Source organism: Carassius auratus, unplaced genomic scaffold, assembly GCF_003368295.1.
Source record: "Carassius auratus strain Wakin unplaced genomic scaffold, ASM336829v1 scaf_tig00035458, whole genome shotgun sequence".
In the NCBI taxonomy this organism is placed as follows: Eukaryota; Metazoa; Chordata; class Actinopteri; order Cypriniformes; family Cyprinidae; genus Carassius; species Carassius auratus.
This window is the reverse complement of record NW_020526232.1, coordinates 43,056-59,397: the sequence shown is the minus strand read 5'-3', so window position 1 is coordinate 59,397 and position 16,342 is coordinate 43,056. Positions and strand designations below refer to the sequence as shown.

Here is a 16,342-nt window from a genome sequence, read left to right as displayed (position 1 = left end):
CTCTCTCTTCATGCACCTGCTTGTCATTGCAATCAGCGCTCGCGCTGATTTGCTTTGACACCTGTTTCTACTTTGCCCTAAGTGTTCACCCTTTATCTGGTGGTTGCTCTGGTAGATTCTTTGTTGGATTATTGTTACATGTCATGCGTTTTGTCAAGCTGTTACATCCTGTCCGCATTGAGAGGTACTCACCTATTCTTGTCTTGTCTGCCTGGAACCGTCTAGCCCCAAGGTTGTTGCTGTATTCTGCTGCCGTTGCTGCTGATTGTAAACCTATGTGGTTCTCTCACCCTGCCTGAATTATCCACTCCTGAGCCTCAAGTCCGCTTCAAGGGAGTTCTGTTCTGTTACTCTTCGAGACAGGAGTCTTTCCGTTTGTTCTAGTTTCTATTTACCGGTTCTGTGTGCTGTAAGGACGGACTGCCTTTGTTATATATTATTTCATTAAAGACTGTTATTCCTGTCATCTCTGCTTTTGGATCCTTCTTTTACCTGCGTGACAAGAATATTCTGTGATTGAAATGGTAAATTCTGACAGAAAAATTATTAGCATTTCCACTGTTTCAGCACCATTAAATAATACTAGCATCTCCATCAGTCAAATATAACAGTATTTCATTAAATAATATTATACTTACTAAATTTCCATACTGTTGTTTCACTCATGCACCCTGAACTTCCACTGGGACATGTTACATTCCCAGGATCCGCACAAGAACTCGTCTCATTCCTGCACTGATAGCAGCTGAGAGAGTGTCCTTCAGTAATAAAACAGAGAGAGACATCAGTGATCTGTATTTGAACCCAATAACAGTAAATGTATGATCTGTCTTTGTACCTGCAGTGAAAAGAACGAACAGAAGAAAAGCTGAGATTTGAATATCCATCTTTGATCAGGAGGTGAATGAAATGTTTCTGTTTGAGAGCTCATTTTATATCTTATCAGAAGGGGAGGGGCTTTATGAGAAAATGAAAGTTTAACAGAAGTAAGCAGAGAATGAATAATTCTAAATAACCCAAATAGCAATAATGACAAGACGTAAAACAATTGATCATGTTACTATTAGTCTACACTGCAATGTGAAGAAAGGAAGTCGAAGAAAAGGTCTGATTCTTGGACATAGAGCATAAATTTTTGCACCCCAGTGAAACAAACTAATACAATGGGACCCAGGCTTAGACTTTTTTTATCATCTGTAGAGCACATTATATTTGAGCAGTTTTCTCTGAGTCCATACATGTCAGAGTTTTAAGTCTGGTTTAGAGCACATTCAGAGTATTTCAGAGATACCAGATATCTGGAGGTTTGATCATGACAGGTCTCTCTCCCTGGCCTTTAAATATGACAGACATTGAGTGCATGTCTAAATTCAGCAATTTTATGGAAATATGATAATATTTTGTAAGCATAATTTAAATTGGACTGATTTTTGTTTGCCCTAAATGATCATCTCAGGAAAACTTTAATGGGATTTTGTTTCATACAGCTCCACAGTAGAGGACACCAGGACATACTTCATGCGTATCAGGCAGTGTAGGTAAACATAATGAGTAATAGGAAAATAAATTATGTATCAATATTTCTATGAATTATAAGATTTTATATGAAAATGTTGCTAAGTTATTGCTCTCATTATACTACTTATTTTATTAGTACATGTTGCCCAAATAACACATTAATATGACAATAAATATATACACTGGTTGTAATAGAAAATGTTATTTATGTTTTTTAAATATATTGTGTAAGGTAAAATAATCTCTTTTCAAATCATAGTTGAGAATCTTTGTACAAATCTTTGTGCAAAGTCTGGTTCAGGTGAAAGTTTCCTTCATATAAATATTCTCTAAATATCCTATACAAACATTATTCTTACATCCATTATACAGAGGACAAGTTGTAGGAACAAAAATAGCCTGGAAACTAAAACTGACCTACCTACCTAAACTTTAGTTAGTGTGTAATGTTGTTGTTAGATTATAAATAATATCTGTAAAATTCTAAAGCTCAGAGTTCAATGCCAAGTGAGATATTTGATTTAACAGAATTCGCCTACAAAAAAACTACCCGTTTGGACTACAGCCAAAATATTCAAAAATACTCCTGTCAGTGAGGTCAAAACAAGATTGTAAATCCTGCTCTGCTTCATTAGTCCATCTCTTCACAGTCCTTACTACAGGTTTAGCTGATTTTAGTTTCTGCCTGTAGGACGGTATAAGATGAACCAGACAGTGATCAGAACGTCCCAAAGCTGCTCGTGGAACAGAGTGAAATGCATCCTTTATTGTGGTGTAGCAGTGATCCAATATATTACTGTCTCTTGTGGGACATGTAACATGCTGTCTGTATTTTGGCAGTTCACGGGACAGATTGGCTTTATTAAAGTCACCGAGAATGATTAAAACAGAGTCCGGGTGTTGTTGTTCTGTCTCTGTGATCTGATCAGAGAGTTTCTGTAAAGCTGAGCTCACATGCGCTTGAGGAGGAATGTAAACACAGACCAGAATGAATGAGTGAAACTCCCGCGGCGAATAGAACGGCTTGCAGTTAATGAAGAGTGTTTCGAGATTTGAGCAGCACGTCTTCTTTAACACAGTTACATCAGTACACCACCCTTCATTGATGTAAAAGCATGTCCCGCCGCCGCGCGATTTCCCCGTTGATTCTTAAGTCATTTGTGAATTAATGTGTATTGGACACGCGAACTGTTTAAAACGGTTCAGTTCAATTTGGTGAACTGGTTCAAAAAGATCTGGTTACATTGAATGATTCGTTCACAAACCAGATATCACAAACTGCTTTGTTTTGAACTCTCTCACACAACAGACACGGAAGAGAAGATAATGCTGAATAAAGTCGTAGTTTTTGCTATTTTTGGACCAAAATGTATTTTCGATGCTTCAAAATATTCTAACGGACCCTCTGATGTCACATGGACTACTTTGATGATGTTTTTCTTACCTTTCTGGACATGGACAGTAGAACGTACACACAGCTTCAATGGAGGGACTGAGAGCTCTCAGACTAAATCTAAAATATCTTACACTGTGTTTCGAAGATAAAAGGAGGTCTTACGGGTTTGGAACGACATGAGGGTGAGTTGTCAATGACATAATTTAGATTTTTTGGTGAACTATCCCTTTAAACTAAACATGACAACTGAGATCTGTTTAGTTCATTTTATACTGACCTACAGGCAGAAATCAGCTAAACCTGTTTTAAGGACTGTAAAAAGATGACTAGTGAAGCAGAGCAGGATTTACAGTTTTGTTTTGACGTCACTGATTGGAGCGTTTTTGAAGCTGCTACAGAGACAGTAACATCACTAAAACTAATTCCTTTTATGTGTTAAAATACCTGCAAATAAACTCATTCTGATTCAGATGTGTGTTCAGTTGATTCATCTCGAAGCACATCTTCTCTGAGAAAGTGATGCTGCTCTGTGCCACTAGACGGAGCTCGACTGTGCTGGTGTCATATTACTGCAGCTCAGGTAAACAAGACTCACCTTGACTGTGTGACTAAACGAAAGTAAAAGGAAAGTCGCCATTTTGAGGGTTTAAATCTTTTAACACAAGCTGTAAGCAGCCAGCATATTTCGTGGTAAGTCCAGAACTTATTCTTCAAGTAGCATTAATATTATCATCTAAAAATGATCTAATTTGTTGGATTTTAAGCAGATCTAACAGTTAATGTCCAAACTTTCTGACCAAATTAGCATAAACGTAGATGACTAAAATAGTTGAATGATTAAAGCACTTGGAAGATTCAGCCTTACGATTTTTACTTTAACATTTTGAATATTTTTGTTTTTATAATTACATTAATAAATAATACTATAAAGACTTGTCGTGTGTAATTGTTTTAAATCCAGATAAGACAGTATTTACAGTATACATCCTGTGACATCAGCAGAAGTTTGAAGGTCAATTGCAGTCGAGTTTGAACACATTTCATGATTTCATATATATATATACACTTTTAAATGCACAGAATTTGTTTCCTGAACAAATATGCTCAAATATTTCCTCTGCTTTTTCTACTAAATACCTGTATAAATTACATCATGTATACTGTAATAAGAAACAAAAACTTTTATATTATTTATTATTTTAAGTGATCCTACATTAAAAATAAATTAATATTATGTGTAAATGTTTATACTGAATCCAATCAATATAACATTTTTTTTTATTATTTGCACTACTATTGAAAAGAAAGGGATTACAATTTCTCTGTGGATGCTTTGTGGGCATTTTTACAGCTGACCTTAAATTAATTTACAACTGAAGCTTAATTATTTGATATATGTTCTGTTAATTTATTGATTGTCTCAAGTTTCAGTTCAATACTTGTTTTTGTTTCTTATCCTTGTGTACTGTATGATCTCTGTCTGCTCTATTTGCTTGATCACGTGACTATATGTGTAAATATTTGCATTCATGTTATCTATCAGCTCTATGTAAATCATCCTTGGATTTTTGGAACAGAACGATACAAATAAAACTTAATTTATGAAAATATTATTTTCACTGTTTAATTCACAGTTGTGTTTAGTTTAATTTCTGGCATGTAACTATTTAACTGTTTAACTACATACATCAGGGTACATCTTAAACTACATCTTTTTCTTTTTTTTTTCCTTTTTTTTTACCACACAATATGTCTGCAGTCACACTCTTTTTGAGTCACAGGAAGTAGGAGGACAGCACATCCAAAATGAGTTTCCATGAAGAAAGAGAGGATGAAGACATTATGTCTGAAGCGAGTTCTTCAAGTTATGAATCCATACACAATTTGCCCTCTACACTCAGTGACGCATGGTATGAAAATTGGTCTTTTTTTTTCACAAGGCTCAAGATCATGGGTTTGATAGAGACTGTGATAATTGACAAAGAGTGTACATTTTTCTTTGTGTCTGCCAAATGCATAAATATAAACGCTCGGTGTAATCCAGAATCCTTTGGTCAGAGAGTTGGTGGCACCTCATGATAGCGTCACAAATAATTTTCTTGAAACTGGTTATTGGTGGTGGAATGCTTTTTGAGCTTAACCTGAACACCCCCTTGATTTCAATTTTTTATCAACTATTTATCAATCTCTATTTTAGTCTTTTCTCATATGAATAGTCTTGAAACGTGTCACTGAATCGTTTTGTACTTTTGCATAAAGTGCTATATTTGACTGTTTTGTTTGTCCTCTGTCAGTATCAGCAGGAGGAAGAGATTGAGATCAGAATCTCCACCCAGCTGTGTGTCTGTGAAGAGTGACAGATCCATGAACATTAGTCCCCCTGAATTCAGTGATGGACCAGTGACCTCTGACCCTTTGTTAGTGTAAACATTAACTTGCTAGTTTACTGTAGTGCATCTCAGATGAATAACAATTTTAAAGAATGAAGTAACATTAAATATACCCCAAATATTCAACATATATACATATACAAATTTATTTTGAAGAGGAGCATTAAAATAATAGTCATTTTGCTGCTATTTTCTTTTATTTCCAGCAGGGGAGAAATGCATGAGCAGATCAGATCTGACCCGGTCCTGCAGAAACACACACTGGACACAGGAGACCTGCAGAGAGTCAAAGAGCAGCACAAAACCAGCATGAAGAACAAGTATGAGAGATTATGTGAGGGACTGAAACTCCAGGAGAATGAAAGCCTCCTGAACAGCATATACACACAGCTCTACATCATAGAGGGAGAGAGAGAAGGAGTGAATGAAGAACATGAGGTTTTACAGATGGAGAAAACAGCCAGAACACAACACTCACAAGACGCTCCAATCTACTGCAATGACATCTTTAAAGCCTCCGCTGAAGCAGGATCTGAGGAGAAAGAGCAGATCAAGACTGTTCTTACTAAAGGCATCGCTGGAATCGGAAAAACCATCTTTGTGCAGAAGAAGAGGAAGAGGAAGAGGAAGGAGGAGGATGAGGAGCAGGAGAAGGAGAAGGAGAAGCAGATCAAGACTGTTCTTACTAAAGGCATCGCTGGAATCGGAAAAACCGTCTCTGTGCAGAAGTTCATTCTGGACTGGGCCGAGGGAAAAGCCAATCAGGATGTAGATTTCATGTTTGTGCTTCCATTTCGAGAGCTGAACTTGATCCGAGATCATCCGTACAGTCTTCACAGACTTCTGCTGGACTTTCATCCTGAACTTCAAGATCTGGACTCACAGATTTATGAGGAGTGTAAAGTTGTGTTCATCTTTGATGGTCTGGATGAAAGCAGAATCACACTGATGTTTTCAGACGCTCAGAAAGTTTGTGATGTGACTGAGACTTCATCAGTGGCTGTGTTGATGTCAAAGCTGATGAAAGGAGAGCTGCTTCCCTCTGCTCTCATCTGGATCACCTCCAGACCAGCAGCAGCCAATCAGATCCCCTCCAAATACATCCACCGTCTGACAGAAATTCAGGGATTCACTGAGCCTCAGAAGGAGGAATATTTCAGGAAGAGAATCAGTGATGAGCATCAAGCCAGCAGAATCATCTCACACATCAGAAGAGCAAGAAGCCTCCACATCATGTGCCACATCCCCGTCTTCTGCTGGATCTCATCCACTGTGCTTCAGAAGCTCCTGGAAGAAGATCTGAGAGCAGAAATCCCTCAAACTCTGACTGAAATGTACATCCACTTCCTGCTGATTCAGATCAACATGAGGAAGCAGAAGTATGAAGAGAGAGATCCAGAGAAACTCCTGCCGTCCAACAGAGAAGTGATTGTGAAACTTGCTGAAGTGGCTTTCAAACAGCTGATGAAGGGCAATGTGATGTTCTATGAGGAGGACCTGATTGAGAGCGGCATAGATGTATCAGACGCCTCAGTGTATTCTGGGATTTGCACTGAGATCTTTAAGCAGGAATCTGTGATTCATCAGAGGAAAGTCTACAGCTTCATCCATCTGAGTGTTCAGGAGTTTCTCGCTGCTTTCTATGCTTTTTACCATTATGTAATTAAACATATTGATACATTGCATTTTTGCGATGTGATACATAATCTGCATAGAGATGCAGTAGACAAAGCCCTTGAGAGTAAGAATGGAGGTCTGGATCTGTTCCTGCGGTTCCTGCTGGGTGTCTCACTGGAGTCCAATCAGAGACTCTTACAGGATCTACTGACACACACAGAGAACAGCTCAGAGAGCATCAGGAGAACCACACAGTACATCACAGAGAAGATCAAAGATGGACATGGACTCTCCACTGAAAGATCCATCAATCTGTTCCTCTGTTTGCTTGAAGTGAAAGTTCAAACTCTATCCAGAGAGATTCAGGAGTTTGTGAATTCAGACAAACGATCAGAGAAGAAACTCTCTCCTGCTCACTGCACAACAATCTCCTACATGCTTCAGATGTCAGAGGAGCCACTGGATGAGCTGGACCTCATGAAATACAACACATCAGATGAGGGGAGAAGAAGACTGATACCAGCTGTGATCAACTGCAGAAAAGCACTGTGAGTGAATTGAATTACAGTTTAGGTTGTTCTGCTGATTCATCCTGAATGACACACACAGAGAACAGCTCAGAGAGCATCTGAGCTGGGTGCAATGATAAATCAATTTGATTTTCCAAATGAATTGCGGTCCTCTCGGGAATCAATTCTGAGTTAAGTAGATCGCACTCTATAGACTAGTTTTTAACCGCACACTTGAATGCTAAAGAAGAAGAACAATGTGGTTGCCAACTTTGTAACACTATCACTATTTTTAGTGAGTTTCCAGACCCTTTTAGTGACACATTTTTTAAAAAGCGACTAGCAACAAATCTAGCAGTATTTTCTGGTGTTATTGGAGACTTTTGGTGACTCTTACGTCTCCCAGCTGTAGTCAGAGCAAATGTTCACCCCTCTGTGTCCAGACTGCAAATGAATTGTGCATGCACCACCGCTGGCTGATCCCAGCCTGGCTTATACAGTATTTAGGGCAGGATGTAAAGGTGAAATGTTTTTTGTCTAACTTTAGGCATAGCTGAAATCATAGAACAGCCCACATGGAAAAAAATAATATAGTAATTTATAGTTAATACTATAGTTATATAGTTGCTGCGGTAATATAACAACTAAGTGAATGATGTGACATACAGCCAAGTATGGTGACCCATACTCAGAATTCATGCTCTGCATTTAACCCATCCAGAGTGCACACAAACAGCAGTGAACACACACACACAGTGAACACACACCTGGAGCAGTGGACAGCCATTTATGCTGCAGTGTCCAGGGAACATTTGGGGGTTCGGTGCCTTGCTCAAGGGCACCTCAGTCATGGTATTGCTGGCCCAAGACTCTATAGATATATAAACAAATTACTTCACCGAATACTGTACTATGTTTTCTAGAACTATATGGTATAATATACTAAAAACACTACAGTTTACTGAAGTAAAAAATAAAGTTTACTACAGTATTTATTGTAGTTCATCAGTTCTCTATAGTTAATACTACAGCATTCAGTACAATTCATTAAAATTTAGTAAATACTAAAATATACAGTAATAATACACTTTATGGTTCAGAAACACTATAGCATTAACTATAAATTAGTATTTTTTTTCATGTGGGAGATATTTCCTTTTTATGTCTTATGTGTATTTGATTTTATCAAACCATGACTCAATTATAAATTATTAATTTTGTGCAGATTAACATCTTAAAAGGGAGAGCTGGGCAGTCTTAAAGGCCTGCCATTTCAGTCAATATTTCATATTCATCCCATGGTCTGACAATAGAAACAGGAAAATATATAAATGAAAAGTTTTATTGAGAAGTTGTCTGCATTAAAATACAGTATGAGCACAGAGAGGCAAACAAACGTAAAAGGCAGTACCACACAAATGAAACTTTTCAAACTGGCTTTAGATACTTTACATTGAAAGAAATTGGCAACACTGAGAGTGCTTGTGCGTTATGTAATGTATGTGGTTAAATATACTTGCACCTTGGCTTTTATGCTTTTATGATGCAATATTCATGTAAACAGCCTACTGTGAACACTCTTGTAATTCCCTTCAACCATTTTGAACTTTCTTAATGATTGTTTGGTAACACTTTATAATAACTTTTATTAACAAACATTATATAATGTTTAATTAATCATTACTTAATATATATTCACATATCTAGACATATGAGATAATTTACTTACTAATGTTAACTAACCAAGTCAAGACACCTTTATTTATATAGTGCTTTAAACAAAAAAGATTGTGTCAAAACAACTGAACAACATTTATAAGGAACGTATTAAACATTACAAAATGATAAACAGATCATTAATTAATGTATATTGAAATGATTACAAATGTCATTGAACTTTCAATTCAAATGATCATGTTTTTTTATTCAAATAAATCATTAACAAACATTAATAATGCTGGTAACAAATGTCATTAAACTTTCAATGCGTTTTAAAATCTACAAATGATTTTAATAGAAATTACACAATATGTACAAGCTTATAATGTACTGTTGAATGCTTATACATGTCATTAAACTACAGTTCACATATTAGCTAATGCTCATTTTTAGATTTCAAATGTTGTGAAAATATAGCTTGATTATAATTTTAAGCATTTCACAAACTATTCTTGTTAACCATTAAACAGGCAAGAGTGGAAAATGATAAGCAAAAAATATTTATATGTCATTTTTATATCATCTGAGCTTAAGTAAAACATATCCAAAATAATTTTTGAAATATTTGATATATTTTGGATTTTATGAGTTGTGACTCCCAGTTCACGTTGCCTGATTAGGGTATAAAAAAGGACCAAGTCATTCATCTGTTAACTGTTATTGGCCTATTTGCCACTGCATGCTTAAAACAATTATATCCTATACTTTAATTGAGGTAATGTTGACAATATTATATATCATTCAAAAGCTAACAAACTCAAGATTCAGCCTGTGAAAACCGTTTTGTAATCGGACCTTGCTTTAACATAAAAATGGTACTCTGTTACCCCCCATTTTTAAAATGGGCATTAAACTGCACTATCCAAAATTAAATTGCTGTAATTTATGAACACTTTGGAATATAAACTTTTGGTTGGTCTCTTTTTAAACAGGAAATTTAGCAGATTTTGTCTCATAAGTAGGATTGTTTTAAAACATTGAAATATCAAAAAGTTATAGAAGTTTAAATGTACTGTAAATAATATGCACTATATTTTTTATTTTTTATTGTAAATATTTTACATAACAGGTTTTACTCTAAAATTGGTATAAAATTAAAGCCTTGTGTCTAAATAAGTTATGTTACAAATTTGAAGTTGATATGAAAAAAAATTGAGGTTCCTGTGAGATTTTATTTATTTGACCCTGCCCACTAAGGGGGAGGTGACTGCCATTAGATTTTAAAGTACCATTTCCATGGAAAAGCAATGTCCGATTTCAAAATGGTTTCCACAGGATGTTTCTAAGCTTTTAAATGATATGATTTATGATGATTACTAAAAAAAAGACAACAACAAGCAGGTGGGACAGTGACAGTTATGGGGTTAATTTATTTTAGGAAGCTCCTCACCTAGTGGGTGGTGTCAGGTTTTGTATTAAACAATTTATTTGAACTACTTTATATATATATATATATATATATATATATATATATATATATATATATATATATATATATAAAATCTAATCTTGACAAAACACATATCATCGGAAAGTTCTGAGTCTCAAGGTCCAATCTGCCAACTGTTTTTTGATATTGAGACTGAAATGTATAAATTTGATACAGGAGAATGCATAAAAAACACCCAGTGGCTATTTTTGGTACAACACCAAAAATCTCATGGGAAGTTACATTTTGTGATATCAAATTAAATTTAGAACACAAATTGGTTAAACATATGACTTTGATTTGATAGTAATTTTAGAGTAAAAATTATTTTGTAAAATATACATTTTATATAAAACATTTAGAGTACATTTGATTTACAGTAAATGTAATCATTTTTTGAAATTACTTTTTTCTTTTTTTCTTTTTTTTTAAAAACAAGACCAAATGTATGTCTATATTCCAAAACATTCTTAAATTACAACCATTTAAATTTAGTGTAATGTTATGGATATTCTCAATATACTCAATATTCTCTTTTTTATACCCTAAACAGGCAACGTGACTCAGGAGTCACATAAATTTCAAAACGTGCTAAATAACAAAATAAACAACATATGACATTTTTTTTTCCTTCAGCACCCTAAGACAATGTTCAGAATTAATGTTAGCAGTAATATATATATATATATATATATATATATATATATATATATATTAAAGAAAAGTAAGTTTAATATATAATTACCAACATCAAAATCTGAATGTTCTCCTCCACTGGCAGCCATGTTGGATTTAGATCAGGCTGACTAATTGATCACTGAATACTTGAGGCAAATCACGTGACCAGCATACTTGAGACAGAACAGGCATTGATAAATGATAAAAGGATTTAATAAAAATAATTGTTCTTATGCCCAAAAAAGAGACAATAAAAATTATGTCACTCGTAGGTCAGATTGCCTGATTTAGGGTTAATGTATTCATAAACTCATAATCATAGTCTGTAGTCTTCACTCTATTTTCACTAATATTTACTAATCATTTGTCAATGTTTTTGCAGTACCCAATCTAAAGTTGAGACTATTCATCATCTGCAAATGTTTATTAACATTTACTATTCATTTTTTTTTCTTTATTGGCACTAGAATGTTGGCTATTGTAACAATGTTTGTGTAATGGGTGATTAGTTAGGTTTAGCTAAATGCTTGGTAAAGACGTAACACACATTGTAATTCGGGTGCAAAACATGTTTTTATCTCCTCAACACCTACATTAGTATAATATTGTGTATCATTAAACAGAATATTCCTTGTGTCATAGATTATCTGGTGCAATGCAATATAAATGGATTGAACCGTGTTCCCTTTTAGTAATCAAATTGAACCATGTACACTGTTGACACCTTACCCAACCTAAAACCTACCCATACCACCAAACATGTCCCTAACCTTACCTGTATCACACTTCAACTGCTGCAGAAGTGTTGTGCATTAGCAAAAGCTTTTAGTCATTTATAACATCTGTTAAAATCATTTGAAGATTTTCAAGAAATGCAGCATGATAGTAAGAATTAGAAGTTTAATTACATTTGTAAGCATTTAAATTAACATGTAATGTGAATTATTAGTACTGTTTAGAAAATGTATAAGTAAACATTAACAAACACATTATTTTACATATCTAGATATGTGAATATATATTAACTAATAATCCGTTAAGTGTTACATGAGGTTTGTGAATGATTTACAAATGAAAGTTACTGTTTTTTTCTTTTTCAAGAGGTGCATGTATAAAGAACTGGAAGCAAGCAGATTATAGCTTTTTCTAAAGCAGCCAGTGCCATCTGCTGTCAAAAACTAAGCTCAGAATTTATTCAAAGGAGAAAATAATGTTTATTATGTCTTGAACTCTTTTACAAAATCAAAATTATATTATTGAAATTGTAGAATGCAGTTCATTTAATTTTAATTATCTTGTTTTTTTGTAATTTGCTTTCTTTCAGTCTTGCTGGCTGTAATCTCAGTGCTCAGTCCTGTGAAATTGTGTCATCAGCTCTACAATCCTCAAACTCTGTACTGAGAGAACTGGATCTGAGTAACAATGACCTGCAGGATTCAGGAGTGAAGCTGCTCTCTTATGGACTGAAGAGTCCAAACTGTCAACTGCAGATACTGCGGTATTAAGAACATATAAGGGATGATGTGCAGTCAGTCAGTCAGGCATAATGTTGATGTGTGTCTGTAGATAATCTGACTCTGTGTCTGTAGGTTGTCTGGCTGTATGGTGACAGAGGAAGGTTGTGGTTATTTGTCTTTAGCTCTGAGTTCAAACCCCTCACACCTGAGAGAGCTGGATCTGAGCTACAATCACCCAGGAGATTCAGGAGTCCAGCTGCTTAAACACCATCTGGAGGATCCAAACTATAAACTGGAGAAACTCAAGTATGTGGGGCAGTATGGTATTAGTTTTACACTAGATTGGAAATACTGCTTAATATTGGTTGATTTAAACTGGTTAATTTCAACAGATGTTGACTGTTCATTATTGGCTGTGTTGTCATCCAAAATAATTAAATTTACACAAATGACTCTTCTATATTGTGCATCATTATCTAGATGATTTTGTGTTAAGTAATAGTTATTCATAAGTTTTTTGTTTTTGTTTTGAGCAGTTAAACTGATTGATGCTCTAATTTAAAAGCCAGCTGTGCTTATTTTTGAACAGAAGGATCAGTGTAACTTGTTGTTGTTTTTCCTCAGGAATTAAATAAAAGTTTTTTACAGCATGTCACTCCTGAATACTAAGCCCTCATTTACACTTCAGGTCTTGATGCCAATTCTGATTTGTTGCCTACGTTTGAATTTTTTGGCTGTCCATTTACACATTCTTTCAATTGTGACCCATGTATGATTCGTGTTTACACTTGCCATATCATCTGAAGCATTGCACATGTGTTGTTTAATAATCACAATACAGCTATGTTTTACATTTGTTATTATAAATAAGAACAGATGCAAAAACAAACCCCAGAACAAATAGCCTAGAAAGAAACAAATAATGCAATACCATTATCATCTAAACTAAACCATTCATGTACGAAAAACAAATAATCAAATGTAAAAAAATACCTTAAGTGTGTGCATTACAAATAAATTGATTATTAAAACTACAAAAGCGGTGAAGTGCAGCGAGTGATAACCTCTTTTCTTTTATTGTTAGATTAACATTATCATAATGATACAGATGTCCTATACTGTAGGCTAATGAATGGATCTAATATAATGTTACATGTCAGATATTTCCCCCAACAGTTCCTCAAGCATTCACTTAAAACAGAACAGATTATGTTTGCGTGAAATTGCGTGCCTATTGAGTGTTAAAAATAATGGCTTTCAATTATCCTGTAATGTTGAAAGGCTATAATTACTGGCTAAAATTGAGGGAAAATTTATTTAGAAGAGATATAAGTAATATTATTAATGCTACTGGCCTTCATTAACAGTAGGCTACTAAGTAAAAATATGCCATTGAACCTTATTTAAAATATACCATCTTTAAGTTGTTTCCTCATTAATTTGGATGTTCAATGTGAAATTATGGTTACATAAATATATTAATGTGCAATTTATCACAATTAATTTCATAAGAAATGTGTGATTGATTAGTTAGATTAGCTTTGTTTTCTGTTATTTTGCTCACTGATATTTTAGTTGTTTCTTGCTCACTTATAGCAATCAGACATTTATCATTTGTTTATATGCTTGTTTTATTTGTCTTTCTAGTTTGGATCATGGAGAACCTTTCAGAATCACACCTGGACTGAAAAAATGTAGGTATTTTCTCTCTTTTATTCATACGGCTCTAAAACTGTCTTCATGTATTTCTAATCTCTTCTTGTGTTCAGATGCGTGTGATCTCACACTGGATCCAAACACAGCAAACTATCATCTCATCCTGTCTGAGGACAACAGAAAGATTACACGTGTGAAAGAGCCACAATCGTATCCTGATCATCCAGACAGATTTAAGCACCATGAGCAGGTCCTCTGTAAAGAGCGTCTGACTGGACGCTGTTACTGGGAGGCTAAATGGGACAAGGGAGGGGTTGATATAGCAGTGACCTATAAAGAAATCATAAATAGAGGAGGCAGTTGTAATCGTTGGTTTGGAAACAGTGATAAATCCTGGAATCTGTACTGCTCTGCTAATGAATTTACTATCTGGCGCAATAATAAGAGCAGTAATATATCAGTCCCTTCATACTCTAAGAGAGTAGGAGTGTATGTGGATGTTTCATCCGGTACTCTGTCATTCTACAGCGTCTCTGAAACACACACACTCACACACTTACACACATTCAACACCACATTCACTGAACCCCTCTATGCTGGATTTAGGGTTTATGAATCCTCACTGACTCTGTGTCAGTTTAAACAGCCTCCAGTTAGAAACAACTGACACATGATTTTGCTTAAGTCACACAATCAAATATTAGTTATTTCCACAAATGTGTTAAATACAGGTGGAAACAATCTAAATCATTATGAGATTGGGTTGAAACTACATTCAAGGCATTTATAAAAAACATGTAACCACGATGCATTTGTAGTGTAACTGCTGTCCATCCTGATTGTGTCCTGGACTGAAGATACACAATATGTTCATTTACATTTTCAATTTTTGAGTTTTTTTATTTCATTAATGCTTTTATCAAAAGCAGCTTACATTCACTTTTAGCACCAGTATGCACCTTTCAGGTAGTAATACTGTATGCACTTTTTAATAGGGTACTGCCCCAGTGACAGCTTTTGTATTTTTTTTTTCTGAAAGTCCACAAATGAAGAATAAACACAATGCTGCAAAGTTTCATTCACTGTCTAGAGTAGCACAAGCTAGAACTCACCATCTAAAACATGATCATTCTGGAACGTGTTGTGACATCAACTCTTGATTTTAATGCCTTGATTCATGATTCTGATTGACAGACACAGTAGATCAATATCTGGTGTAAAACATAGGTATCATCTGTTACTGTGTGTGATTCGGTGGAGACTTACAACCTTTAATGAGATAATGTCCTGGGCCCGTATTCATAAAGATTCTAAGAATCCTCTCGGAAAACTCTTAATTTAGCTTAAAAACTTTTACGTAGGAGTCTTAGCTTAAGAGCGATTCGGGATCGATCTGAGAGTAACTCTGAGTAAGGAAAAGACAAAAACTTTTATCTTAGTGAGGAGGCGGGGTTGAACCGGTTGCTATGTATGACACAATCTTTTGAAGACTGTGATTGGCTGGTTGTCCAAGAAGGGAAAAAAAAAGAGTGATTTTAAGTATAGGGTCTATTCTACTTCTCACTTTGAATTTACATATGTACTTTTTCCTATTTGACCGTTCTCTTTCACACACACACACACACACACATTATATGTGTGTATATAAATCATTTTTTTATTTACATTGCTTTTAATTTCCTATAAGGTATTTGATTTTCTTAGAATGATACAAATTGTTCCACTCTTTCCAATTACAGTGATTGCTGTCCTATTTAAGTGGCGGTTTGAATGTTGATTTTAAAGTACTGTATCAAACATGGGATCAAAGCCAAGAAGGGCGAGAAAGCCAAACTAGACAGAGGAACAGTGTTTACTGTTAGCCCAGTTAGTGGATGAACACAAGGCCATTCTTAAAGGAAAATTCGGGCCGGGTGTCACAGCAAGGGACAAGAAGCAGACACGGGAGCGTATAGCACAAACTATTAACGGTT

The 16,342-nt window shown here is 35.0% G+C and overlaps 1 protein-coding gene across 1 annotated transcript; it reads left to right on the top strand.

Annotated features, from left to right (window-relative positions):
* The first annotated feature begins 3,546 nt into the window (after positions 1–3,546).
* Positions 3,547–15,266, top strand: LOC113081993 (NACHT, LRR and PYD domains-containing protein 3-like). The gene is made up of 9 exons (XM_026253893.1): positions 3,547–3,604; positions 4,666–4,824; positions 5,209–5,331; positions 5,511–5,817; positions 5,959–7,469; positions 12,581–12,754; positions 12,846–13,019; positions 14,361–14,407; positions 14,483–15,266. Exons 2-9 carry the CDS (start codon positions 4,721–4,723, stop codon positions 15,034–15,036), a joined length of 2,994 nt encoding a protein of 997 aa, XP_026109678.1. The 5' UTR covers positions 3,547–3,604; positions 4,666–4,720; the 3' UTR covers positions 15,037–15,266.
* The last annotated feature ends 1,076 nt before the right edge of the window (positions 15,267–16,342 follow it).

Bases quoted from the DNA above. Each gene is read 5' to 3' on its own strand.
- LOC113081993 (XM_026253893.1), top strand. From the start codon at position 4,721: ATGAGTTTCCATGAAGAAAGAGAGGATGAAGACATTATGTCTGAAGCG. The intron at 5,332-5,510 runs GTTAGTGTAAAC...TTTTATTTCCAG, and splicing joins CCAGTGACCTCTGACCCTTT to CAGGGGAGAAATGCATGAGC. The intron at 5,818-5,958 runs GCCTCCGCTGAA...GAGCAGGAGAAG, and splicing joins ACTGCAATGACATCTTTAAA to GAGAAGGAGAAGCAGATCAA.